Source organism: Podarcis filfolensis (genome assembly GCF_964270895.1).
Source record: "Podarcis filfolensis genome assembly, chromosome: 18".
NCBI lineage: Eukaryota > Metazoa > Chordata > Lepidosauria > Squamata > Lacertidae > Podarcis > Podarcis filfolensis.
In genome coordinates this window covers 968,131-995,954 of record NC_139622.1, presented here as the reverse complement: position 1 = coordinate 995,954, position 27,824 = coordinate 968,131, and the positions used below count along the sequence as shown (strand labels likewise).

The window sequence follows — 27,824 nt, the reverse complement described above, 5'->3', positions numbered from 1 at the left end:
CCAAGGAGCTCCCTCTGCTCCTCAGTGTCACACCCACCAAGCGCTAGGCGGCTCCGCCTGTCCTCCCCAAGCTAAAGTGGGTGAGCCTGAGCGATTCAGAAGCCGCAGGGCGGAGGAGATATAATAATAATAATAAATTAATTTTATTTATACCCCGCCCTCCCGGGCCAGAGCCGGGCTCAGGTCGGCTAACACCGGTAAAATTACAGTAAAAACATAATAGGAAAAAACAAACCAATTTAAAATACAGGTTAAAATGCCATTTTAAAAGTAGCCCATGGAAGGTGTCTATAGAATTTGTGCTGTTAAACCGAAAGGGGCCATCGCGAGAACTGCTGAAATTTTGGGAGGATGAATAATTACCATGGAATGGTCTCGGGGGTGGGGTGCACATTTCCATTTATTTATTGTTATTACTTTGCTAAAAAAAAAAACATAAAACGAAGCGGAGGCGCCGCCGTCCCCGCAAGCTCCCGCCCTTCTCTCCGCTGGGCCGGACGCGGCGTCGGGAGACCCTCCCTCCTCCTTGCGAGCTCCACGGGTCAAGCGGGATCGGGGCCACCATTCCCGCCTCGCCTGCGGAGACTCCTTTGGGCGGAAGAGCCGCGGCTGCTCCGCAGGGGATTCTATGAGCGGCTCCCCCAGGAAAGTCCGCCGGTTTCTCTCCTCGGCCCCAGGCCAGCTCCCTCACCAGGAGGCTGGATAGGAGGCTCCTCCAACGGAGCCCGTGCCTGAGGGACAACGTGGAGAAGGGCGCCCAAAGAGGTGGCACGGGAGGAGCCAGCCTCGCTCGCTCTTTCCGGGGAAGGCGGGAAACTTCATCTCCACCAACAGACCACTTTCATTGCGCCATAACGTGTCTCTTAAACTTAGGTACCCAAACAAACAAACGCGTTTCGAGGTGAGCGCGCGAGGAGAAAACACACAAAACCGCCTCCAGGCGACAAAATGGCGGCTGCGAGGACAATGAGGGAGAGGACTACGTTCCCCAGGGTGCTTTGCGGAAGGCCCGCGAAGCTCCGCCGCCGCCTCCGATTGGCCCGGGCCGAGGACTCGATTTCCCGTGGTGCACCGCATGAGGCGGTGACTCCTCCGAGCTTGGCGCGCGGGCCCGCCATTTTGTGCCGCCCTCGCTCTCGCCTTCCCGCCCAGTGCCGGGCGGATTGAATGAGGAGTCGCCGCCATGTCCTCCTCTCCGCCTTCGGCCGCCCCTTCGGCCCCCTCCCCGGGCACCCCCAGAGCTCCGCCGCTGGCCGGAACCCCTCTGTCGCCGACGCGCATCTCGCGGCTGCAGGAGAAGGAGGAGCTGCGGCACCTCAACGACCGCCTGGCCCACTACATCGAGCGGGTGCGCGCCCTCGAGCTCGAGAACGACCGGCTGCTGCTGCGCGTCTCCGAGAAGGAGGAGGTGGTCACGAGAGAGGTGCGCCACGGAGGGAGGAGGGGCGGCCTACCTGGCCGGGCTGTTGCGCGAGAGAGTCCCGCCCCTCTGGCGGCCCACCTCGCGGGGCTGTCGCGCCTCGGGAGGGGTTCGCGAGGGCGACCTCGGCCATCCAGCGGGTCGCGACAGCCCGGCGGTGGGGGCGAGAGGAGCCGCCGCCCCGGCAGCCTCGCTTCGCCGCGCCAGGCGGCTCTCCATTGCTGGCGAGGTCGCCCCGAGGGCATCTAGCTCACCCCGGGAGTCCCAGGAGCAGAAGGGGCGGAACCTTCTGGCGGTTTCCTAAGGGGGGGGGCGTGGGTGTGCATGTGTGCTGTCCTCGGGGATCGCAGGATCTCCCCTCGCGTCGGTTTCTCCCCGCTGCCGGTCCCTCTCAGCCGCTCCCTCCCGGCTTCTTCCCGCCAGAGAAACTGCTGCCTCTTGTTGCTCCGCTCCGCTCTTGCTCTTTTCTTCCCTCCTCCTGCCTCGGGGCTTGGGTGAGACAGCTGGTCGAAAGCTCTTGGGAGGCCCCTCTTACCCCAGCGGCCTCCCAGAGCCTTTTCTGTGCTGGTCCCTTCAAAAAGTTCGGAAAGCCTAGTGGGACAAGAAAAGAAGAAGCCGCTGCCTCCTTTGTCGGGAGGCATCTGTCATCGCCTGCATGCCCCTAGCTCAGCTGCTCCCTTGCTTCCTTCCAGCTTCCCGCTTGAGCAGAGATGGGGACCCCATGGCCCTGCAGGTGGGGCTGGGCTTCCCGCTCCTCTGGCTGTGGACAAAGCCTTGTGGCAAAGTGTCCTGTTTCCTGGGGCAGCCTTGAGCTGCGCCATTTCAGAGCTTCAGTTCTGCGCAGGGATGTCCTTGGCCTCCCTTCCAGAGTGGCTGGAATATGGACAGCACTCTCGCTTGGTCTGCTTTTCCCAAGGCGTCCAAAGCGCTAAATAAGGACCCAATCCTATTGCTAGGGCAACATTTCTTTTTAGTGGTTGGCTGAGCGCATCATGTTGCTTCTAATGACACTGAATCATTCTGTGGGCAGGACCCCCCAAAATGGCAGAGTTGCTGAGAGGTAGGCTGTTCAGAAAGGAGCAGGAAAAAGCATTTCTGGAGAAATAGGGGCAGGAGGATGAAGATAATAGATGTTGCTGCTCTGGGAGGAGAAAGTGGCTCCCACACTGCTCTTCTGCTGTGGCCTTGGCCTCTTTTGCCCCTTTCCTGCTGTGGCCTGGGGGGGCTCTTCTCCATGCTTTGGAGGGGGGCAAATGGCACCCACCCTTCTGTTGCTCTGTATATTCCCCAGAGGCTGGTGGGGGTACCTGATTCTCCCCTCTATGCAGGTGACCGGCATCAAGGCCCTCTATGAGTCAGAGTTGGCGGATGCCCGGAGAGTTCTTGATGAGACGGCCAGAGAGAGGGCCAAGCTGCAGATTGAAATTGGGAAGCTGCAAGCAGAACTTGATGAGCTTGCCAAGAGGTAAGGGAAGCCATGCTGCCAGGATGCTTAGGAGTGAGCATGTCTGGGCTGGAACACGTGTTGCACACAAGCTACTGTGATGTGCTTGTCCCCGCCCACCAGCTGCAGGGGAAGGAAGCAGGGTGGAAAACCCTTTTCAGGCCACGAACCACCTTCTGAGGGAGCCACCTGTGGTGGGAGGGGCTGGCCACCCACACATCAGAGATTGCTGCACACACATGTGCACACACTCCTTCCCCCACCCTTTGTGCAGGGAAGGGAAGGCATTCTCACAGTGTGAGGATGCTTTCCACCCAGGGAGAGATTCTCAAGGGACACAGAGAGAGATCTGGAGGGCTGAATTTGGACCCCAGGCTGCAGGCTTCCCAAGGCTGGTCTTGAGGCTATCTGCTTTCCCTGCCTGCTGCTTTCCAGCAGGAAAGCATTCCCTCTCCTTAAATATTGTGGAAAGAATCTGGGGGGGGGGGGGAGCAGGCTGGAGAAAAGGATGCTAAGAGCCCACCACCCCACACATACACTGTTTTTTGCTCCAAATTACACCCCCATTCCAGGAGCTGCTTCCCTGCAGAAGGTGTGGCTCTCTGGAACTGTTTGTTGCACACCTTTTGCGTGTGACATGAAGCTAGGACCAAAGTTCTCACAAGCTCTTGGTGAGTTCGTTAGCCAGCCTTCATGCTGACATGGGGAATAGATTTGGGACCCAGTGGGTGCAGATCTCTGGTTTTTTTTCAGGAATCCACGTTGAATGAAACATTCTCTGCTTGGAGCTAAAGTTGCAAGACAATGGAGCATGGATGCTAGGGTTTATCCAGGGTTAGTGTTGCTTAGAGTAGACCCACTGAAAGTAAAAGTCACGGCTGACTTTGGTCGTGGGTCTCCTCTGAATAAAACTGAGTTGCTGACAAACCATTGACTTCTCCCTGGTGTGTAAGTTTGGCTGCTCTGCTTGTGGCCAGTGCCATTTTTACTGTCCTGGATATGAGCTTTTAAAATCCTGCGCTCGCTCAGTGGTTTGCTGCTGCATCTGAAAGTGAAATTCTGCTCTGGTCAGCTGCCAGATGCTTAGCATATCAAGGTCTTGCTTTCTGCAAACCTGGAATGAGGCTCCAAATACTTTGCCCTCTGCCTTGCACTGCCTGGGACTCAGATCAGATATTGGTTGGAGGAAGAACGAGGTTTTCTGCGCTTAAAACAAAGAAACATGCACTTTAAAAATGATGCACATGTTACTTGCCAGGTCCTTCCAAGTCAGTCCTTTGATGGGATCCTGCCTTCCTTTTTAAAAAAAATAAGATTTTAATAATAGTTTTAAAAAATACATTGATAAAAGAACCTAATCTAAATAAGAACAAAACAGAAAGGGGAAAGAAATCACAGTGTCCTTTCTCAAAATCAACCCTTAACTCTTGTCTCACACAGAAAGTGAGCGGCCTTCCCAGCTCGCCCCTGAGAGCGTTCCTTCTCACATCCCAGTATTCCCGAAAATAACAAATCCCTATTAACGTCTATGTTTATTTGAAATAATCCAAAAATTACCTTTGTAATCTTTTGCCAATATTCTGTAATCAGATTACATTCCCACCACATGTGTGAATATAGTCCTTTTTCCTGACCACAATGCCGTCATTTGGGACTAAACCCTTTCACTATATACACCATTTGTGCCGGAGTTCTATACCATTTTAATAAAAAAATTCTACTTAATTCTTTATACTTTTCTATTTTAATATTTATATTCTTCATCAGTTCTTGGGCCTTGTTTGGATGGCTCATACCTTCCTGCTCCCATTTAATCTGAATTATCCTTTTCATTCTTTGTCGCCTATCATCAGTTTATATAACACCCCTGCTATCCCTTTCTCCGTTATTTGTCTTTTGTTCAGCACCATATCTATTTTCATTTCTGTCCTCATTGTTTCCTCTGCTCTTTCTGTTTTTATTAAATCATAAAGTCCTTGCACTTTCAGCCAATATTGTTTTCCTATTTTTTCTAAAAAAACCTTTTTTTGTAATTAAATTCCCTTCTTCATCGAACATATCTTTTAATTTATAAAATCCCTGATCTTCTAATTTCTTCCACCTTTGACCCTTGCATATATTTTAACAGCATCCACCTTGAGTATGTTGGCATGCATTTCATATTCCGGTTCTTCCAGATTCCTAACCCAGTTTTCCTTGGTCCTATTGTCTTTTTAAAAGCCGCTTTAATATCTCTATTAAATATCCCTTCTCTTCCTATTCCTTCATTTATTTCATTCTCCAGCCTTATCCATTTTTTTTTTAATATTTATTGAAATTTTACTGATAAAGGAGAATTACAGAAAAAGAAAAAGAAAAAAAAGACACAAAGATGCAAAGAAAAATACAAAATACATAAAGAAATAAGAAACAATTAAAAAACAAATCAATCTTTTCATATCTTATATTTCAATTACTTGTTTCTTGACCTCACAACTCCCTTTTTTGTATTCCAATTCACATAGTTAATTCAGCAAATCCTTTCCTTTTTTGTATTTATCTTAATTCTATATCTTAACATATTATAACTTTATATTTTCATCTAATTATCAGTCCATTTTTACATATTCTTTTTAACCTTATTGCTAAAGCCACTTCTTTTCAATCCAACATCATTTTAGCATTCGTTAATTTTACAATGTTTCTGCAAATAGTCTTTAAACTTCTTCCAATCTTCTTCCACCAACTCTTCTCCCTGGTCCCGGATTCTGCCAGTCATTTCCATATAGTCTATCACTTTCATCTGCCATTCTTCCAAGGTGGGTAGATCTTGTGTCTTCTAATACTTTGCGATGAGAATTCTTGCTGCTGTTGTTGCATACATAAAGAAAGTTCTGTCCTTCTTTGGCACCAATTGGCCGACCATGCCCAGGAGAAAGGCCTCTGGTTTCTTCAGGAAGGTATATTTAAATATCTTTTTCATTTCATTATAGATCATCTCCCAGAAAGCCTTAATCCTTGGGCACGTCCACCAAAGGTGAAAGAATGTACCTTCATTTTCTTTACATTTCCAACACTTATTATCAGGCAAATGATATATTTTTGCAAGCTTGACTGGAGTCATGTACCACCTATATATCATTTTCATAATATTCTCTCTTAAGGCATTACATGCCGTAAATTTCATACCGGTGGTCCACAACTGTTCCCAGTCAGCAAACATAATGTTATGACCAATATCTTGTGCCCATTTAATCATTGCAGATTTAACCGTTTCATCCTGCGTGTTCCATTTTAACAGCAAGTTATACATTCTTGAAAGTATCTTAGTTTTGGGATCTAACAGTTCTGTTTCCAATTTTGATTTTTCCATCTGGAAGCCAATTTTTTTGTCCAAATTATAGGCCTCTCTTATTTGATAATAATGAAGCCAATCTCGCACTTTATCTTTTAATTTCTCAAAACTCTGCAATTTCAATTTATCTCCTTCTTGCTCCAATATTTCCCAATATTTCGGCCATTTGGCCTCCATATTGAGCTTTTTCTGAGCCTTCGCTTCCATTGGTGACAACCACCTTGGGGTTTTATTTTCCAATAAGTCTTTGTATCTTATCCAGACATTGAGCAATGCTTTCCTGATAATATGGTTTTTAAATGCTTTATGTGCTTTAACCTTGTCGTACCACAAATATGCATGCCACCCAAAAACATTATTAAAACCTTCCAAATCCAAAATGTCTGTGTTCTCAAGAAGCAGCCAGTCTTTCAACCAGCAGAATGCTGCTGATTCATAGTAAAGTTTAAGGTCTGGCAGGGCAAATCCGCCTCTTTCCTTTGCATCAGTTAATATTTTAAATTTTATTCTGGGCTTCTTGCCCTGCCAGACAAATCTAGAAATGTCTCTCTGCCACTTCTTGAAACAGTCCATCTTGTCCAAAATTTGCAATGATTGAAACAGAAATAACATTTTTGACAATACATTCATCTTTATAGCTGCAATTCGACCCAACAAGGAAAGCTTCAAATTTGACCATATTTCTAAATCTTTTTTCACTTCTGTCCAACATTTCTCATAGTTATCTTTAAATAAATTTAAGTTCTTAGCAGTCATATTAACCCCCAGATATTTTACTTTCTTAACTAATGTTAAACCTGTCTCCTTCTGAAACCTCTCTTTCTCAATCGGTGTTAAATTTTTCTCAAGGACTTTAGTTTTTGACTTGTTCAACTTAAATCCTGCCACATGACCAAATTCTTGAATCAGTTCTAATACTCTTTTCGTACTAGATTCTGGCTCCTGTAATGTCAAAACTAGGTCATCTGCAAAAGCTTTCAATTTGTATTGTTTGGCTCCGACCTGGATACCATTAATCAGACGGTCCCTTCTAATCATATTTAGCAAAACCTCCAGGACCGAAATAAAAAGCAATGGGGAAATTGGGCGGCCTTGTCGTGTACCTTTCTCTATCTTAAATTCCTCTGTCATCACATTATTGACTATTAGCTTAGCCTTCTGTTCTGAGTAAATTGCACTTATACCATTTTCTTTTTTTTATGAAATATTTATTAAGATTTTTCAAATTCAATACAAAAAAATCAAAAAGAACAAAAAATACAAAAAAAGGAAAGATTTAAAAACACATGAAATTTACAATTCCATATTTTCATTACCATATTTTCTAGACTTCCCCATACCTCCCCTTCTTGTATTCCGATTCAAATTGTTTGTTCAACAAGTTCCTATCCCCAATTTTTAACCTTTTTATATTTAATTCATATTTTTTTTTAAAAAAAACAAACCAATTTTAACTTATAGACATCAATATTTGTACCTCAATACACAAACCTTTTTCTAAAGTCAACCCAAATTCCATTCCACGAATTTACCAATTTTCATATTAATAACCAAACAAAAAAAAAGTAAAACAGATCATAATTACACACCCTTTGGATTCTCAAACCCCACCACCCCCTTTCCCGGTTTCGATCCCCAACAAATATCCAACAGTCTTAATCTTCTATCTATCTTAAATTCTTCCGTCACCACATTATTTACAATTAATTTAGCCTTTTGTTCAGAATATATTGCACTTATACCATTTTCAAACCCTTGACCCACCCCCATCCCCTGAAGATTTTTCTTCATAAAATTCCAAGAAATATTATCAAAGGCTTTCTCCGCATCTATGAAAATTAAAACTGCTTTAGTATTAATATTCACTTGCAACTTTTCCAAAATGTTGATTATGTTCCTCGTGTTGTCAGACAAAGGTGTAGTCTTCTCCCTGGCTCTCCTGCACCTCCTGGGGTAGTTGGGCTGCCTTGCACCTCGTGTGGTGTAGCCAAGCGTTCTTTTCTCCAATCTTCACGGCAGTGGGTGAGGTAAGAAGCACTTGGAACGGACCCTCCCAAAATAGCTTCTGGTACACCTTTACCAGGATCCAGTCCCCTGGGTGGAAGGAGTGTTCTGGGACGTCGATTGGTAGATTCTGTCCCTCTACGGCAGCATACTTGTGGAGATGTTGCAACCATTTCTTAAGCTGAACAACATAATAAGTTCTGCTTCCCCCACATCAAGTTATGAGAGGGGAAATAGTGTGTTATAAACAGGGGAGACCTTGCCAACAAAGGTCCGTATAGTAAAAGCTATGGTTTTCCCAGTAGTGATATATGGAAGTGAGAGCTGGACCATAAAGAAAGCTGATCGCCAAAGAATTGATGCTTTTGAATTATGGTGCTGAAGGAGACTCTTGAGAGTCCCATGGACTGCAAGAAGATCAAACCTATCCATTCTTAAGGAAATCAGCCCTGAGTGCTCACTGGAAGGACAGATCATGAAGCTGAGACTCCAATACTTTGGCCACCTCATGAGAAGAGGAGATTCCCTGGAAAAGACCCTGATGTTGGGAAAGATGGAGGGCACAAGGAGAAGGGGACGACAGAGGAGAAGATGGTGGGACAGTGTTCTCGAAGCTACCAGCATGAGTTTGACCAAACTGCGGGAGGCAGTGGAAGACAGGAGTGCCTGGCGTGCTCTGGTCCAGGGGGTCACGAAGAGTCGGACACGACTAAACGACTAAACAACAAAAACAACAAAACGGGAGGGTCTCCCAAACAAGAGTTCAAATGGGGATAGTTTCAAAGGTCACGGGGGAGCGCTCCGAATAGTATGGAGAACTAGTGGGAGCGCATTAACCCATTTTAGTCCGGTGGTACTACAAAGGTTTTCCAGTTGAACCTTTACCTCCTGGTTCATGCACTCTACTTGCACTGATGGGGCTGGGTGGTAGGGTGTATGGAGCTCTCACTTTATCCCAAGAGCTCAGGCCACCTGTTGGATTACTTCTGCAGTAAAGTCGGTTCCTCTGTCGCTGTCCAGTCGATGGGGTACCCCATATCGGGGAATGATGTCCTATAAAAGGGCCCTGGTGACTACTGAAGCGGTTGCTTTCCTGCAAGGGAATTCCAGGAAGAGAACTTATCCAATATGATTAGAGCTTGTTTGAGCCCTTGGCACTGGGGAAGGTCGATGAAATCCAGCTGCAAACTTTCGAAAGGGACAAAAGCTCCTGGGGGCCGTCTAGGCTCACGTTTGCAGTTGAAGTTTTGGCATGCTATACAGTTCTTTGAAGCCACTGTGGCCACAGTAGCTGTTTCTGTTTTTTGTTTTTTTTTAAAAGATATTTATTGAAGTTTTACAAAAACATAAGTTTACAAAATGAAAAAAGGTCATATAGAAAGAAAAAGATACAAAAAAGAGAACATAGAAAAATACATGAAAAAGAAAAAAGAGGAATAAAAATACAAAAGACAAAAGACAAATAGCTAAAAAAAAATTAAAAACAAATCCGTTTTTTGTAACTTTGAACTCATTAGCTTATTTCCTTGGCCTCCTCACACCTCCCCTTTTTGTATTCCCATTTAAATAATCAAATCAGCAAATCCTTACCCTCTTTCGTTTATCTTAACTCTGTATCTTAACATATTATAACTCTATATTTTCATCCATTATCAATTCATTTTTGCATATTCTTATTAACTTTGTTGCTAATGCCACTTATTTTCAATCCAACATCATTTTAACATTCATTAATTTTACAGTATTTCTGAAGATAGTCTTTAAATTTCTTCCAGTCTTCTTCCACCAACTCTTCTCCCAGGTCTCGGATTCTGCCAGTCATTTCTGCCAATTCCATATAATCCGTCACCTTCATCTGCCACTCTTCCAGGGTGGGTAGCTCTTGTGTCTTCCAATTCTTTGCAATAAGTATTCTTGCTGCTGTTGTTGCATACATAAAGAAAGTTCTATCCTTCTTTGGCACCAATTGGCCGACTATGCCCAGGAGAAAGGCCTCTGGTTTCTTCAGGAAGGTATATTTACTTTTTTTTTTTTGTCAATAAAAGTTGTTTATTCACATCAGTTCACAATTGGATCCCTGATGGCAGATTTAGTTACAAATATATACATGTGCATCTACCCCATATGGGAGATTTGATCCCACTGCTTCTGCTAGCTGAGAAGCTAGCAGAGCATTTCTAGCTAAGAAGCTGGTCCAGCGACAGAGGAAGTGAAAAAAAGAGAGAGTGGCAGCATGCCTTGTCTTTCTGTTACCTGGACAGGTAAGGTCACTTGCCCACCTCTAGCGACATGCAAAGGAAGGATGCTCCAGCCAGGAGGAAACAGGAAGTTTTCGACTGGCTGGACCAAACATTCCCCGGCATGTCTTCTCTATTTTTTTTTTAAATGATATTTTATTGGATTTTAACAAAACAGAAAAAAAATTTTTTTTACAAAATCTTAAACAATAAATTCAACCCAAAAAACATAAAAAACATAGAGAAGAAAAACAAAAAAAAGAAGAAAGAACAAGAAAATCAAAAATCTCTCTTTTCCATTTCTCACCATTTTTCCCTTTTTAACTTATTTTCCTGACTCCCTCCCACCTCTCTCTTTGTATTCCAATTAACGATATGTTCAGCAAATTCATAGCTCTTATCTTACACCCTTGATTATATATCCCCATATAATATCCTCATATTTTCATTTATAATCAAACCGTTCTTATCAATTCTTATTTCACCTTATTACTCAAACCACTTCTTTTTTACAATAATTTCATTAATTTCATTAATTTTATCTTGTCCTCAAATCATTAAACTTTCAAAATTTAGACTAAATTTTGCTAAAGCCAATTACATCCTTTCCAACATCTTTTAATATTTCATTAGTATTGAACTAATTCCATAAATATAGGTTAATTACACAAGACATTTCTCATTCTAGGTTAGTCCAGCACCCCTTTTCCTGGTTCACGGCAATGTCAGTCCATATATCATTATATCCATATCAGTCAGGTGTCCTAATGTCCGAGGCTCTCAAATCATTTCCAAGCCCCTTCTGCGAGTTTTCTTGTTCCTGTTTGTAGTTACATACATCCTTGATCCCTGTTGAGTTCTTTCGCCTTTCCTTCTCTTTCTCCTTGGGGGTCCAATCACCGGGTACAGTAACATTCTTCCTTTCCTTTTCTCCAATTGTCCAATTCCCCGGTGTTGCACTCCCCAGTGTTTAGTTTGTAATCCAAAAAGTAATTGTTCCGAAAAAATTCTTCCACTCGTTTCACAGCCCCACCAAAGATAAAAATTTTCTTAACTCCAAAGTTTGGCCAGTGTCCTCCAAATTCCATCCTCTGTGTCTTTTGAAATACATTCACAATCCCATCCATCTTTCTCTGACCTTGCAGTTGCCCTATTGAATCTGTCTCCTGCATAGATTGTTGTACAGTTTCTGCAGCTGCATTTTCCATTGGCGCCTCTTTACTGACTTCAGCTGCTGCACTGTCCCTCTTTTGATTCATCAAAATCATTTTCTCCTCCAGCTGTCGCAGCCCATCATATATTTTGTTCAGAGCAGATAAGACTTCCTCTCTATTCATTTCTGTCAAGGTCAGGGAGCTGGTCCCACAGTCTAATTTTCCCTGATACAATGTTCTCTTTATAACTGAAAAACAGACCCACTGGCTGGCTTCCTCTAGGGGGTGTAGTTACTTTTTGGCATCCATCTTTAAATTGTATCCAACAAGGAAAAATTCCTTTCGATTTCCAGATACTTTATTTCCTTTCAATATAAAACAAACAGGCAGAAAGCGGCTTTGGAATTATTTTTCCCTTTTCCAGTTCTATATATCAATTTTCTATTTTCAAATTGTAAATATCACCGACCGTTTCTTTCCTGTCATTCCGTCCCCAGGTTAGGGACAGTGGAAACTTATTTTCTTGACTTTCTCTCTGCAGGCTTAAAAAGTCAAATTTCCCCCCCTTTCCTCCTGCTGTCAAGGGGGGTTTTGATGGTTAAAAATGCAGGAACCTTCAGGCTATCTGTTTCCCGGCTTTTAGCTTGTAAAATCTTTGCTTTGATCTTTATACAAAGGACGGGAGGTGGACTTCCTTTTTACACCTTCCCGTTTCAGGTCAAATTCCAGGCTGTATTTTCATGCAAAATTTTCAATTGTCCTACTCACGGGTTGTTGTTTAGAATCCGAATTGTCATAGGAAGAAGGACAGCGCTCTCCGACAACAGCTGTGCAGCTTCACTCCGCAGAGATAGCGATTGACTCTCAGCACCACACCAACCCCCGTCTCCCTCCGGAGCCCTTTATAGGGTTCCTTTGCCAAACGGGGGGCGCAAACGGTGCCCGCCGAGTCCCAGGTCCGCAGGCTTCTTCTGCCTGCGGTTTTTAAAGGGTCCCCGCTTCGCTGCAGCGGTAGGACCCGATTTCCGCGGAGCTGTCTCCCTCTGAGTTAGAGGGAATCCGCCATTGTCGGAGGCGCCGCCTCCAGGAAGTCCAGGAAGGTATATTTAAATACCTTTTTCATTTCATTATAGATCATCTCCCAGAAAGCCTTAATCTTTGGGCACGTCCACCAAAGGTGAAAGAATGTACCTTCATTTTCTTTACATTTCCAACATTTATTATCGGGCAAATGATAAATTTTTGCAAGCTTGACTGGTGTCATGTACCACCTGTACATCATTTTCATAATATTCTCTCTTAAGGCATTACATGCCGTAAATTTCACAGTAGCTGTTTCTGGAGCATACCAGCACCTTTGGACATAGTCTTAGTCTCCCCTTTCCCCAATGGGTTCGCTGGTGGAGGACCCTCACAAATTTTGGAATCCAGGCCTTTGGCATGACGGCTCTGCCGTCCAGGAGGAACCAATCCCGTCCGTTTTGCTAACGCCAATGGATTCCCACATTGATTTTTCCTCTTTGGTGGCTGATTGGTACATTTGTTCAAAGTCAATGTTGACAGGGAGCTCTATGCCTTGAAACTCAGTTTCATCCCCTGGGGGCGTATTGCAGCCATTTGAGCTGCCCTGTCTGCTCGTCTGTTCCCTTTGGAGACTGGGTCCCTCCCCTTTGTAGGTGCTTTGCAATGGACAACCGCTATTGCTTTGGGCATGTGGATGGCTGTTAATAATCTCTCCACTAGGGCGGCGTGGGAAATCTGAGCCGGCTGCGGTCAGGAAGCCTATCTGAAGCCAAATCTGCCCAGTAGTATGTACTAATCCGAAGCAATATTTACTATCAATATAAATGGATGCCCTTTGTCCTTCACTAATCTCACAAGCCCTGATGAGGGCAATTAATTCCGCTGCCTGGGCACTCTATTGAGGGTTTATGGGATTGGCTTCTAGCACGTTAAAGTCAGAGACTACAGCATATCCGGTTTTCCTTTCCCCGTTTATTACTTTGGATCTCCCGTCTGTGTAAAGTATGAGATCAAGGTTTTCCAGAGGGAGGTGGTCTAAATCTTCTCAGGGTTTCTCATCTTGTCGGACTATCTTTGCACAATCGTGGTGTGGGGTGCCAGCCTCAGGCAGAGGCAACAGGGTTGCCGGATTTAGGGAATTGATTCTTTTAGTGGTGACATTGGATGGGGTTAACAGGAGGGCTTCATAACGATTTAGACATGGATTTGAAAAGTGGTGGCAGCCTCTCAAGGTTAGAAGAGTGGAGACAGCATGAGGGACATGGATTGTGCGCTCGTGTCCCAATACTGTCTCTTGTGCCTTTTGGAGAAGGATTGCAGCAGCAGCGATGGCTCTCAAACAACTCACTGCCCCCTTTGCCGTATTATCAAGTTGTAAGCTGTAATAGGCCACTGGTCTTTCCTGATCCTGGAAGGGCTGGGTGAGGACCCCTGAGGCTACCCCCATTTGCTTTTCTCACTCTGCCCTGTCCTGCCCAGTTCCTCCCAGGTTATCCCTCCTGGTAATCTCCTACCTATCATTGCAAACTTAAGAAAAGGGACCTTACTGGACGCCCACGCCTTGCGGTGCCAGCTCTGGCAACCCCTGGATGGGTTTTTGATCCGGAATACCCCCCCTTGCTTTCAGAAGCAGGCTCATGCACGAGACACGTTACATGGCACGACTGGTGCGGCTGGGGTTCAGACAGAAAAGGCAGTCCCTTCGAGCCCCTTACTTTCAATAGGACACCCGTTTGCAGAGAGGTGGGTTTTTGAGCCGGTCCTCTCCATCTTATTTTCAGGCTCCTAATGGGGCAGCTGGCTGGAAGTTCAGAAAAAGAGCTCCAGCCCCTTGCTTTCAATGAGGTGCCCGTTGCAGTGAGGTGGGTTTTTGAGCCGGTCCTCTCCGTCTTACTTTTGGGCTCTCGATTGGTGCGGCTGGCTGGAGGTTTTAAGATAAAGAGATGGAGCTCAGAACTCCCCTCTCGAGTTGAGCAGTGGTCCATGGTCTCTCTCACAAACTGTACCAAGAGAAAGGTGAGGAAGAACAATAGATAAGAGGGCAGAGAATTCAGTTGCCAGGAGATCACCACCCCCTTCCCACCAGTGCACTGGATTTTAACCTATGCTCACGCGTCTTCTGTTGTGATCCCGGGATTGATGAATAAGCCAGCCGGATCTCCCTTTGCTCCCTGGTTTGGCCTCTCGAGGCTAATTGATTACCGCCCCTGAAGATGGCCAGGGGTCTAAAGGGATCTTCCCAGGCAAAAGGGGCCCGGTGCCGGATGAAGATTTCAGCCACACAGGAGAACCGCAGCCCCACATTGGGTGCCAAACTGTTATGGAAAAATCTAGGTGCGAGGCTGCTCAGCCATCCAGCTCGTCGGGCAGAGCCCGTGGGTCCCTGCGGAACAAAGAAGGAGCTCAGCCAACAACCGGAGCAAATTGGTGAAGATCCACATTTACTGAGCAACAGGTTCAAAAGGAGATTGAACCTCAAGGATGGGGTGACAAGGACTTTTTAAAACTTCACACTATCTCCCAAGATACAGTTCGAAAAACATCATCGCTATTACATCATCACTACATCAGAAAAGGGGAGGGTTAAACATGATTAACATATGGGGTACGAGGGGAAAACATGCAAATACAGGATATGTATTGAGAAGCACATTCTAAGTACCTACAATAAGAAAACAATAGGAACTTGGTTTGCAAGCCCGGAGGAAGGGCTTGGCCGGTGAATTTGGCATCAATAGGGTCTTTCCTGTGTGTACGTGTTCTCTAACTTTGGGGATTATGGCGAGTACCAGGTGGTTTCCAAGTCCTCGGATAATAAAGCAGATTGGCGGTGGAAGCGAAAGAATTGGTGAAACTAGCGATTTTCTATGAATTTCTATGTGCTTTTTAGGCTTTTAAATATGGTAGCTGTCCATTCAGAAACGACTGGTTATGCTGTATCAAGTTTGATTGGATTAATAAGGTTACGAGGTTTCAATAGACTCAGTCCATTGTTCTCTCAGCGGGGAGCTGTCAACAGCTTATCAGAGAGCAAATGAGGCGTGTAAGAGCTCGTGCTGAGCTGCTTCTGCAGAACCAAAGCATTACATTGATTGGCTGGAGGCTGCATTCGGCGCGGTCTGATTGGTTAGAACGCATCCTCATGTAAATAGAATGTTCATTCACAAAATACACTGGCTGTTTATCCGGTCTACTCATGGAAAGAATGGGGCGCAGGGAGGGAAAAGACACCTTTATTTTTGGGGCTTGGGTTTCGTGTGGTGCTTGGTGCAATACAGTGAAGGGATTAGGGGATCTCTGCAGGGCAGGGTGTCCTTGAAGTCATTGCCTCGAGCCCTCCAAAGTCATCCTTGGAAGTAAGACCTCACCAATATGCCCCCCCTTCCGTTCTGTAACGAATGTCTGTTGCAATCTTCAATGTCTGCTTGTTTGCTTCTCATCTCTCTGCTTTCTATTTGCAGGTGACTTACCAGTTCATCCAATTTCTTATTGATGCATGCGTTCTCCTCCCAGTATTGCTCTATTCTTTCTTGCATTTGGTTCTTGTTCTCTAGAGCTTTCATTTTGGAGGTTAGATTGTTGCTTAATATCTGCAGGGGAGCCACTGTGGCCTTCAGTGTTTCTGCTAATCTCGCTTCCATTTCCCTCAAATCTCATTTAGTTGCTGGGTGGTCATCATCTTGAAGGGGTGTTGCAGTCTCAGCACTATTTGCCATCTCCCTGGTTGGTGTCCTCTCAATCTCCCTAATGGTTTTGGTTTGAGTCTACTTGGCGTCCTCTTGGAGTAGGGCGTGTTGCGGTTAGGAGTTGTGGTGGTGATGGTTCCTGGATGTTGTTGGGTTGCTGAGCTGAACAGGCGTTGTTGACTGGTGGCTTTTACAGAGCGTTCGGGTTAGGTGGCCGTTTGTGTCGAGTCTAGGCTGTGTTTTAAGAACTTCTCTGGGGTTCACATGGTCACCTCAGCAGTGCCACCAGAGTGGGGGGTAGGTAAGCTGACAGGCGTGTAGACCAACAGACAGACAGTCGCATAAAAGGGGGTGGGTTAACAGACAGAGATGCGAGAGACCAGAGGAGTGGGCCAAGGGAAAAGTGTGTTTGAGGGGGGTTAATATATGCTAAAGGGATACTAGGGTCCAATGAAGGTGGAAGGCGGTGTTAAGAACAGGAACAGGACCAGACAAAACAGAATATAGGCAAAGGGTGGAGGGAAAAGAGAAAGAAGAGAAAAGAGAGAAGAAACAAAGAAAAAGAAAAGGAGGGAAGAAGGGGAGATTAGAGTAAAATAAAAGGGAGGGGGTAAGACAGAAAGGGGGAAAGAAAGAGAGAAGAAGAAGAGAAAGTAGAGTAATAACAGTGGTTATAGATTGCAGTGATTTAGCTATAGTATGAGAGGGGAAAGTATACTACAGTGGTATGTGTGTAAGAGTGTATGTGTTTTCTTTAAAGAGAGGGGGGAAAGGGGGCGGGGATGTAGAGAGGGAGGGGGAGAGAAGAAGAGAGAAGGAAGAGGAGACATGGGAAGAAGAAGAGGGGGTGGGGAGGGAGAGGTAACTAGCTGTGGCAGTGGTGTGGGGAAAAATTTTGTTTTAAAGGAGGGGGTAGGGGGAGAAAGGGCTCCCCCTTCAAAAACAGACCGACACACAGGCTCTCCTTCTTTCTTTCTTTTTTTTATACTAATTTTTATTGATTTTCAAATATACATCTAATTCCATATCAAAATTTTTCACAAATTATCTCTTTTGGACTTCCTTCAGCTTCTCTGACAATCATCCATATTTAATTTTTGATTACACATTCCCTTATTTAGTATTGCCTTTAAGTATACCCTCCCAATCATATTTCATTTTGACAATACTCCTCAAATTTCACAGAACTTCTTGAAACTCCACCAGCGTTGTTTGCTCATCACATATACTTTTCAGATACTCGACAAATTTTCCCCAGCCCTCGATGAACTTTTGGTCACGTATATCTGATCTTCCCAGTTAATTCGTCCAGTTCTGCATAGTCCATCAGTTTCATTCTCCATTCTTCGAGCGTCGGGAATTCCTCCTGTTTCCATTTTTGGGCCAATAATATTCTTGCTACTGTTACTGCGTATTGGAAAAGTTTACAGTCCTTTCTATTTATTTCATTTCCTACCATTCCTAAAAGAAAAGCCTCTGGTTTCTTTACAAATGTATATTTTAACATCTTTTTCAATTCATTATATATCGTCTCCCAGAAGCCTTTCACTTTCTTACAATCCCACCACATATGATAGAATGTCCCTTCTTTTTCTTTACATTTCCAGCACTTATTACATGTCTTAAACATTTTCGCTAATTTTGCCAGTGTAACGTACCATCTGTATACCATTTTCATAACATTTTCCTTTAATGCAGTACATGCTGTGAATTTTAAATTTTCCTTCCATACCTTAACCCAGTCATCAAACTGTATATTATATCCAGATGTCCGCAAGCCTTGCGCACCAGGCGGGAGCTCCCGGGCTCGCAAGGCTTGCGGATAGCAGCCTGTTCTGGGGTCGGGGGAAGCTCAAGCTTCCCCCGCCCCAGCCCTGTGGCTGGGGGGGGAAAATATTTTTTTTTAAATTCATTCCCCCCCCCCAAAAAAAACGAGGTGCGTCCTATGGGCCAGTGCGCCCTATAGGGCGAAAAATACGGTAATTTCCAAATGTAGCCGTTCCCCACAAATCTAGGAGGTAGTTTTCCTGTCATCCTTTGTGTGCGTGTATATATGCACGCGAAAGACACAGAGGTCACATGTTTGCTATGCAGGAACACTTCCCTTGCTGTCGTCAGTTCGGCTCTGATTGCTAGAGGCAGAACGACCTGGTGCTGCAATGCTTTGAGGAGGTGCTCTGCCCATAGCCCCAGGGTGAGGAGGGGCCAGATCTTGCAGGAGTTTGTTACAACTCGGATGACAGCGGAAGCTGCTTTTGAGTCTTCCTTTCTTTCCTTCCTTAGCTACAAAAAGAAAGATGGTGAGTGGTCCACATCTCAGGGCCGCATCAAGGAGCTGGAAGTCCTCTTCCATCGGAGCGAAGCAGAACTCACGGCAACCCTGACAGAGAAGCGCAACCTGGAGGCGGAGGTGGCCGACCTGCGTGCACAGCTGGCCAAGGTAAAGGGGGGGTTTACCACAGCAGAGGCAGAGCACCCTGAGAAGCAGCAGGGAAGGGGCCATCTGCAGTCGCTCTATAGGCATCATCTTCATCCCTGGTTCCCGATTTCCTGATCCCAGAATAGCCCGGCTGCGGGTCAGCTGTGTGCAAGGGCCTCCCTTGTCTCTGGGCTGAGCTCCTGCTGCTTTGAGTCTCTTGCTGATGCTAAGATGCCAAAATGAAGTCCCGGCACCAGGTTCCTTGGCTCCAGTAGTCTGGCAGCGTGAGGAAGCCAGAGGCTGCTTCCCTCATGGCCTACTTGGAACCATAGGAGTCCTTGCCTGAGTCCTTGGGGTTGCCCCAAACTTGAACAAGGCCTAAGAAATGCTGGCGTTTCAGCACCTGCCTGTAGCTGAAGGGACACGTTGGCAGGTTTCATCCCCCCCCCCATTTCTCACTCCAGGAGCTGTGTGGAAGCTGTTCCTCTCTGGACCAAATTGTTCTTTGTCAGGTGCTGCAATTTGTCCTCCTGTTTGTTCTGATGGTGCTAATGTGCCACATGAGGCTCATCTTGGACGGGGACAGGGCTTCTCTAGGAGTTGCTGACTGCTGGTGTCTGTTTTGGGGGTGGAGGCACACTATCTGGGACTTCCTCCACCTACATGGTTGAAGTGTAACTCCTTCCACAAGGAGTACTCATAGTCAGTATCTGCATGTCTAAATTGGGAGGCCAGTCTGCGGCAGTGCTGCCAACAGCATAAGGTGCTGTGCGAAGTGCCTTCTCAGAGCCCCCAGCCACCCTGCTTGGTTGTATCCAGCAAGGCTGCGGAGGCCTTGGCTCTGAATGGGCTTGGAAAAAGCACAGTCAGAATTAGGCCCCAATGCAGCTGCTAGAACTGCATGTGTGAATTGAGGCTGACCATATCTCGTGTTGAGCCAAGAGGTTGGGCAGGCAGTGGGAAGTGTGCAGGACCCATCTCCAGCACGACTCCCCTGGACATTTGGACACTTGCTCCCCTTTCACACTCTGCCTTCAATGCCTTTCCCAGTCAGAAGATGGTCATGCTGTGGCAAAGAAGCAGCTGGAGAAGGAGACTCTGATGCGGGTGGACCTGGAGAATCGCTGCCAGAGTCTGCAAGAGGAGCTTGACTTCAGGAAGAACATTTTTGAAGAGGTAGAACCTGCTGCTGCTGCTGCTGCTGGGTTGCTTGGGCTGCGGCTGCCATTGGGTGGGGTGAGTGGGCAGGGAGGGAGAGGAGACAGGGCCCCCTTCTCCATCACGGTCCTGCTGGGTTTGAGGTGTGAAGGAGAAGGGTCCCTTTGAGCATGCTAGGGAAAAGTAGCCACCTATCCTGCTGTTGGTGTTCCTCACATTTGTCCCCACCAGGAGCGTTTTCCCTGATGCCTTTTTTGCTCTGGTCACCAGGGAGCAGGGTGTGCACCCAAGGAGCTTCATTCCTTTCCTCCGAGTCCCTCTCTTATGCTGGAGGCACTTGTGTGACCCTGTATTGGCGGTGGGGGAGCAGGAGTCCCTCCAGACCCCAGCTGGCAGCTCAGAGGTGCAAAGGGCAGGCTTGGTCCAGCACCCAGATCACTCCCCAGCCCAGATCTTGGGGCTGGATGTGAGGTGGGGACGGTGGCACCTGATGACTGGATTTCCTGGATGTCTGCAGTGGGTCATGCCCACCCTTGGGACCTGCTGCTTTGGGGCTGGGAGGCAGGAGACCTCTCCTACCACCCAATTCCCTCTTGAGGTTTCCCTGCATTTTATGAATCTTCCTGGAATAGGCATTTGCCAGCATTCTCCACCCCAAATGGGCGTGAGAAAGTGAGTGTGATGATGTACCTCTCAGTCTTCCTGTTGTGTTTGGGCTGGTGTTTCCTGGACGGGGGCCTTGAGGGGTGGTCCTTGAGGGCCTTGGTTCCTGCAAGGGGTCTTCCGAGCCTGAGCCCTGGCCTGGGTTTTCTCCCCACTCCCAGGAGGTGCGGGAGACACGGAAGCGGCACGAGCGCCAGTTGGTGGAGGTGGATAGCAGCCGCCAGCAGGAGTGCGAGTCCAAACTCTCCCAGACGCTAGAAGACCTTCGCCGGCAGCATGACGAGCAGGTCCGGCTGTACAAGCTGGAGGTGGAGCAGACCTACCAGGCCAAGGTGAGGGAGGAGGCAGATGCTGAGAGGGCTGGGAAAGGCTTGGCGTGGGAGGGGGCTGCTGTCCATTTGGCCTTGCACTCCTTCCACGTCAGTGGCCAGGAGTGCTTCTGGGCAGCTCTGTTCAAGGGGCTTCAGGAGCTCCCTCCTCCTGGAATCTGTTGCTCTCTGTGGTGCTCCTTGGCGTTGGGGGCTGGGGGGGGGGGAAGTGCCCAGTGCCTTGTACAGCAGATCTCCAGGCAGAAGAGCCCTGGGACCAGCCTGACGCTTTCCTCCATCTCCTGTCAGCTGGAGAATGCCAAACTCTGCTCCGATCAGAACGACAAAGCTGCCAGTGCTGCTCGGGAGGAGCTGAAGGAGGCCCGCGTGAGGATTGAAACCCTCAGCTACCAGCTTTCAGGGCTGCAGAAGCAGGTGAGGTAAAGGCAGCCTCTCACACCCCCTTCTGCCTTCCAGTCTCAGCTCTGGACTGCCCGGGGCTGTCCTGGTCTCACAAAGCTACCTTTACTACGTGTGCCCTTTTATACCTCCCAGAGAAGCTCCTGTGTTTATTTGTAGTAACTCCTTTCAGCTCAGGACAGTGCTTCTCGTATGGGATTGTTCAAGTGTTCCTTTCCAGTCGATTGTTTCTGAGCCAGGCCTTCCCTGTGGGGTTGGCCCTGCCCTTGGGCTGGGTGAGGGAGGGGGTGCTTGCACAGTGCTTTGGCCCTAGCCCCCCTTTCCTTTCACAGTGCCCTTCCACCCGGGAGGCTTTCTCTCTCTGGGTCCCAGGCCAGCGCTATTCTTTCTCCTGCAGGCGAACGCCGCAGAAGACCGGATACGGGAGCTGGAGGAGCTGATGGCTGGTGAGCGAGAGAAGTTCTGGAAGATGCTGGATGCCAAAGAGAGGGAGATGACAGAGATGCGGGACCAGATGCAGCAGCAGCTGATGGAGTACCAGGAGCTCCTGGATGTCAAGCTGGCCCTGGACATGGAGATCAGCGCCTACCGGAAGCTCCTCGAAGGGGAAGAGGAGAGGTACGGAGGGAGGAAGCAGGGAGAGAGAGGAAGGAGCAGAGCGCACATGGGTGCTCCTCTGTGTTGGGCAGTGGCGCCAGCAGCTTGGTTCTTTGGCTGGATGGGCTGCAGGCCCTTCCTTCACTGCTCTTGCCCGCTGACCCTCGCCTCCCTTTCCCCGCCAGGCTGAAGCTGTCCCCCAGCCCCTCAGCCCGTATCACTGTCTCGCGGGCCACCTCCTCGTCCAGCAGCGGCATTTCCGCCACCCGCTCCTCCCGGGGGAAGCGGAAGCGCCTGGAAATAGCAGAGGAGCTCTCTGGCAGTGGCTCCAGCGGGTTGGGCACCAGGAGCAGCGCCTTCCAGACTTCCCAGCAGGCTTCTGCCAAGGGCAGCATCAGCATCGAGGACGTGGACCCAGCGGGGAAGTATGTTCAGCTGAAGAACCGCTCTGACAAGGTAGGCTGCGGGAAGAGAGGTCTTGGCTCAGAAGCACTGTTGGGGCCTTCAGGCTTCCCTCCTTGACTGGCCTGGCCCTGGGGCTGGTTTTGCTGCTCCCTGAGTCCCGCTGCTTCTCCCTCAGGATCAATCTCTTGGGAACTGGAGGCTGAAGAAAAAGATTGGCGAGGGAGAAGAGGTGGCTTACAAATTTACCCCAAAATATGTCCTCCGGGCTGGGCAGGCGGTCACAGTAAGTCATGGTTCTTTCCTCAGGAGAAAAGGCCTCCTCATTGGAAGGGAGGGTATTGGTTGCCCAGTATCCAGAGACCTGCTCACGCTCTGCCCACCTTCTGTGCCCGACGCAGAACTTCCTTGGTTGTTTCCTGCAGCCTGTGGAGAAAAGGCTCCCTGCGACTGGGGGGGTGGTCCCTGCAGGACGCCCAGATGCCTCTGCCACTTGGAGGGCTGGCCATTGGGGTCAGCTTGGAGAGCTGCTCCCTCTGGCGTGGTGAAGGATCAAGGGTGCCCTGCCTGTGAATGAGGGAGTCTCTTTCTTGCTAGATCTGGGCAGCTGATGCTGGGGTGGCCCACAGCCCACCTTCTGTCCTTGTGTGGAAGCACCAGACCAGTTGGGGCACCGGGACCAGTGTCCACACCTACCTGGTGAACTCTGATGGAGAGGTAGGTCCTCCGAAGGGGGGCACTGTGGGTGGGGGGTGGAGGTGCTGGAGAAGCCAAATAGTGAAGAAAAGGTTGCCTTGCTTTTGATGCAAGGACATGACAAAGAAGCTGCCTTTGAGCATTCACTGAGCACCTGCTACACTCAACATGAGCTGTGTTTCTCCTACTTCTTCTCAGGAAGTTGCTGTGAGGAGTTTGACTCAGTCATCTGCTGTGCTGCAGGACAACGGGGAGGAAGATGAGGAGGCAGAGTTTGGGGAGGAAGACCTCTTTCACCAGCAGGTAGCTGGAAGGAAAAACACTTCCACCCACCCACCAAGGGTTGAATCGATTGGGGCCTGACTGCAGCCATGGTTTGGGGGTGGTTCCAAGGAGACAACGGAGTACCTTGGTCTCTCCCAAGGGGCAGCTGCGCGCGCTCTCTCTCTCTCTCTCTCTCTCTCACACACACACACACACACACACACACAGAGCGAGGCTGAGCAGCTTAGGCCCAGCCTTTTAGTTATCAAAGGTTAAGGAGTTGGGAGTTGACTCTGCTCAAGAAAGGAAAGTGAAGAAATTGGCCAAGTCAGGAGTCTCTTCCTCCCTGGGGTGGCAGAGGGAGCGTTCCTGGGTCCTGACTCACTTTGAAAAGGGGAGGACTTGTGAGGGTAGATTCTTGGAGGGAGGGACTCCCAGCTGCTCACCTCTGCTGTGGGTGGTGCCCAGGAGCTGCTCTTCTTTCCTTTCTGCACCCAACTGGCTGTGGCACACACACCCTGCCTCTCTCTAGGGTGGTCGGTCCCCAAGTGGTAGAAGCTGCTAAGAGGACAGCTAGGCTGAGCTCTATCCAAGTTGCCTCTCTGATCTTTAGCCAGGGCAGGAGAGAGGGTTCTGCCGGGGCCACCTGGGGAGCTTCCTGATGCCCCTTCTTCCTTCTCTTATCTCCAGGGGGATCCCAGGACCACCTCCAGGGGCTGCACCATCATGTGAGAGGAAGGGAAACCGTCTCTGCTCGTCTTTTCTCCTTTTTTTGCTCTGCCCAGGGACTCTGCCCAGCGTCACTGAAACTATTTTTATACATTGCATATGATCACTCCTTTTTTTCTTTCTTTCTTGGAGATTGTTCCTTAGTAAACTTCTTAAAGAGAGAACTTGAATCAGCCAGAACTGCCACCATCTTTTGAAGATTTGCTTTCCCGTTGCAATGCCCATGGTCTACTTTGTTGTCTTACTTTCAAGCCAAAGACTGATGCAGCTCCAGGAGTTTCCAGGAAAGAGAAAGCATGGCTGAAGTTGTCACTCTGGAGTGGACAGTCTGCTTCTGTGGTCCTCCTGTTCTTGTACTGGGGGGAGGTGGTCAAGCGGTGACCCTGGGTGTAAGCCTGCCTGTGCCCTCAGGAGCAACTCCAGTGGTTGTGCAGATAAAACCAGGTGGCAAATGTGAGGATTAATGATATTTTCATGCCATTGACCCTAGGTGTGCCTCAGAAGGCCTGGAGCTCCTAGGACAGAATGACTCTTAAACAGTTTGGGCAGCTCTGTGGAGCATGGAGGTCTCAGAAGCTGAGATGAAGTGAGAAGCACTGATTTAAGGCAAGGCTTGTTTGAAGTCATTGCAGAACTTCCTCTGCCTAAGTTCTGCTGCCATGCTTTCAAGCAAGGAACAATCCTAACCATGTCTACTCGGAAGTAGGTCTTGTTGATTTCAGTGGGGCTTACTCCCAGGTAAGTGAGGTTAAGATTGCTGCTTCCTTGCGCAATGACCCTAGAAACAGGGTTGTATCAAATCAAATCAAAGGCCCACTGAATCCAATGGATGCAACTCACTTGAAGACCAGCCCTTACGAAGTCTAGATTTTGTGGGAACTGTTTCTGCCCTCAAAATCCAGAGTTGAGCCCTCACACAAGACGTGTTGGATGCTGAGATTCCGCTTGGAGGTCTGTGTTGCTCCATCCTCTGCAGTAAAAAACCAGAAGCGACTTGTCTGCTTGTCTTGCCACTGGAGACCAGTGGTGGGTGGGGATGTGGGACGTCTTCTGCCGAGTCCCTCTTCCTTGCAGCTCGCTCCACACTGCCCAGAGGGGGCAGAGGCAAGCTCAGTGTTGCACTGTGAGCAGTGTTGCCCCATGCCTCAATGGGTCCCTCCCATTGGGCAGCCTTGCAAGTTCCAGGGTGCTTTGTTTGGAAGGGGAGTTTAGGGAAGATGCTGCCGCTGCTTACTCTGCCCTGATCTGCACCACCTCCCAGAGTGAGAGGACAAGGTATGGGCAGGTAGGTGATAAGTATTTGGAGCAGGTGGGCAGTGACCCCCTCCTAGGGCAGCTCAGCTTCTCCCCACCCCACCCTTGGTCTTGCAGAATCCTTGGCACAGCTGTTCTCCACCAAAGAAGCTGCCTTGGCTGAGCAGCACCTGTCCAAAGGTGGTGTGTGATGTTCTCCCGGCAGCCCTGGATCCCCTTGAGGGGCAAGCAGGGCTGCGTCTGGGGCAGAGTTAGTGGCGCCAGCAAGCAGCATATCCCACTTGCAGCAGTGAGGGGTCGGAGCTCCTGTCACCCACTCCTGGGACCCCAGGGCTCTGGCTCAGCCCATGATGCTTTTAGTGGCATGTGTACAGAGAGGAGGTACAGTCCTGCAGATATTCTGGTTCATAGGGTCTTGTGGGGAGGGTGGGAGGGTTGCCGGGCAAGGCTTTGGTGCAGAGCAAGTTGGGTGGGAGCGGATGGGTTGGGGAACAAAATGTCCTACTTTATATTTAAAAATAAAAACAAAAAAACCAGAGGTGCTAATATTCCACAGGTATTTTAATGATGCCACATGGTAGAGAAGCACATTAGATTTAGAAGTTGAACTCTGTTTCATGGAGCTACTTGTGGAAAGCATTCCTCTTGGAAGTATGGCTTCTGCCTCCCCCTCTACCGCATGACGCTCCTTCTGCTCAGCTTGACCAGGGGGCTGAGGGTGTTTGCCATAGACATTGCTCTCTTGTCCCTCTGAATTCTGTTTCTCAGGTCCGGCTTACAAGCTTCTTGGCCACCTGCTGTGCTCACAGCTGCTCTTCCAAGGCCAGTCTCCTTGTTCCTGTGAATACTAAAGATGTGAAGGTGCAAATGTGCTACTGGGCTCAGCAGGCTGCTCTTCTTGTGCTGGCCTGAGCCAGAGGGGAGGAGGAGGGGGGTTCCTGACTGCTCTGCAAAGCTGAGCCAGGGACCTGAGCAGAGTCCCCAAGTGCTGCTGTTTGCCATGCACTTAGGGTGGCCACCGGCTGTGGAGGGCACCCTCCTCTTGGTCTCCCTGAACCCCCCCCCAAACCGCCGTTCCAGAACAGTTGCTGTGAAAATGCCAAGGCCAGTGTCAACTGCTCCTTGCACTGTCTCCCTCGGGCTCGGGCTGTGTCAGGGAGTGCAGAACCAGAACCAGGAGCTGAGCGCTGTGAAAAGCCTTCAAAGGGCCGAGCCCAGCAGCGTCCAGCCTTTACGATCAGGACGACCTTGGCTAGGGTCCCACAAGGTTGATGTCCCTCACCTCACTTTGAGCTGTGTTCAGCCCGGATGGATCTCGTCCCACCAATCCAGTGGTCCTCAAATCCCACTTTCTGTCTCTATGTGGGAGCCCATCTGAGAGGCCAGTTCCCTCCCGGCCTCAGTTTCCACTCTGTTTGCTCGCGCTGGGGAGTGGAGGTGTTGGGCTGCAACCTGAGAGACAGAATGTTTGGGGGCGGGGTTGCCCTTAGAAAAAGCAAATTTATATTCTCTCTGAGCTGTTATTCACATATGGTTATTAGAAAATTTTAATGCTGCCTTGAAATGCTAAAGTCTAGAGAGCAAACCCTTAAAAAGATGTGGAAAACCTCTGGGTTGCTTGCTGGGGGATGGGGGTGAGTCTTTGCTTCTCACCATAGCAGTAGGATGACTGAGCATGTTTCCGCTTCCTGATGTCTTGGGCAGACTGCTCTGTGGGCGAAACACACCTGCCTGCCCAATGCCCTGTCAATTGACACTAAATCCACAAGCAATAAGCTATTTGAAACTCTAAAGAAGTGTTGCAAACTTTGCCTCTCTTCATTCAGAAAGGATTTCCTTATTATAACTTTTATTTTTGTAGAGTGAATTTCTGACTTGCAGGTTTTGTTCATGAAGCAGCTGTTCTGCATGGTGGCAGGAAAGACTCGGAGTGCATGCTGCGGAAGAGATGGCGTTGGCATTGCCCATCCTTTGGAGGAAACTGATCTAGACGTTAGCATTTCAAATTTGTTTTGCTTTATTATGGATATGCATGCCAAATTCTGTCTTTTTCAAGGATTTGTAATATACCTTTTCTGACTGGAAACCTTTTGTACGAAACACTCCAATAAATGTTTTGCATTTTTACCTGGTGTCATTGTGGTAAACTCCTGTGAGGCAAAGGTTTTACAACTATAGGTTATGATGTTAGGGAAGCTGAGCCTCAGAGAGACGTGCTAACTCACAGCCACCAAATGTCTTTGTGGCTTCAAACTGCTGTACCAAAAGCCAATTTCTCCACAAAGGAGTGGTGAGCAAGAAGGGTTTCTGTCCAGCTTGGATGGGTTTGAATGGCAAGGGTTTACCATGCGCACGTAGGAATATCCCTGGCCAGCAGAGCAGCATTGCATGCAAACTGGTTCTGTGCGCACTGTTCTTCAGCCTGATCCAGCAACAAGGGGAGCACATGATCCAGCAGTCTGGAAATTGAGGTGATTAGGACTAGAAATACTGTTATGCTGTCAGTACAAGGATTTAAACACAACCCCCTCTTCACTTAGAAATCAATGTTTGGGGTTCCCCAAGTCCTCTAACAGATAGATGATATTTCTGCAGCAACATCTTTGCCACTA

The 27,824-nt window shown here is 48.1% G+C and overlaps 1 protein-coding gene across 1 annotated transcript; it reads left to right on the top strand.

Annotated features, from left to right (window-relative positions):
- Window positions 1-183: 183 nt before the first annotated feature.
- On the top strand, window positions 184-27,339 carry LMNB2 (lamin B2). The gene is made up of 12 exons (XM_083594607.1): window positions 184-1,423; window positions 2,749-2,885; window positions 18,586-18,742; window positions 19,772-19,897; window positions 20,704-20,874; window positions 21,160-21,285; window positions 21,668-21,888; window positions 22,053-22,323; window positions 22,448-22,555; window positions 22,867-22,986; window positions 23,164-23,268; window positions 23,920-27,339. Exons 1-12 carry the CDS (start codon window positions 1,184-1,186, stop codon window positions 23,959-23,961), a joined length of 1,824 nt encoding a protein of 607 aa, XP_083450733.1. The 5' UTR covers window positions 184-1,183; the 3' UTR covers window positions 23,962-27,339.
- Window positions 27,340-27,824: the final 485 nt, after the last annotated feature.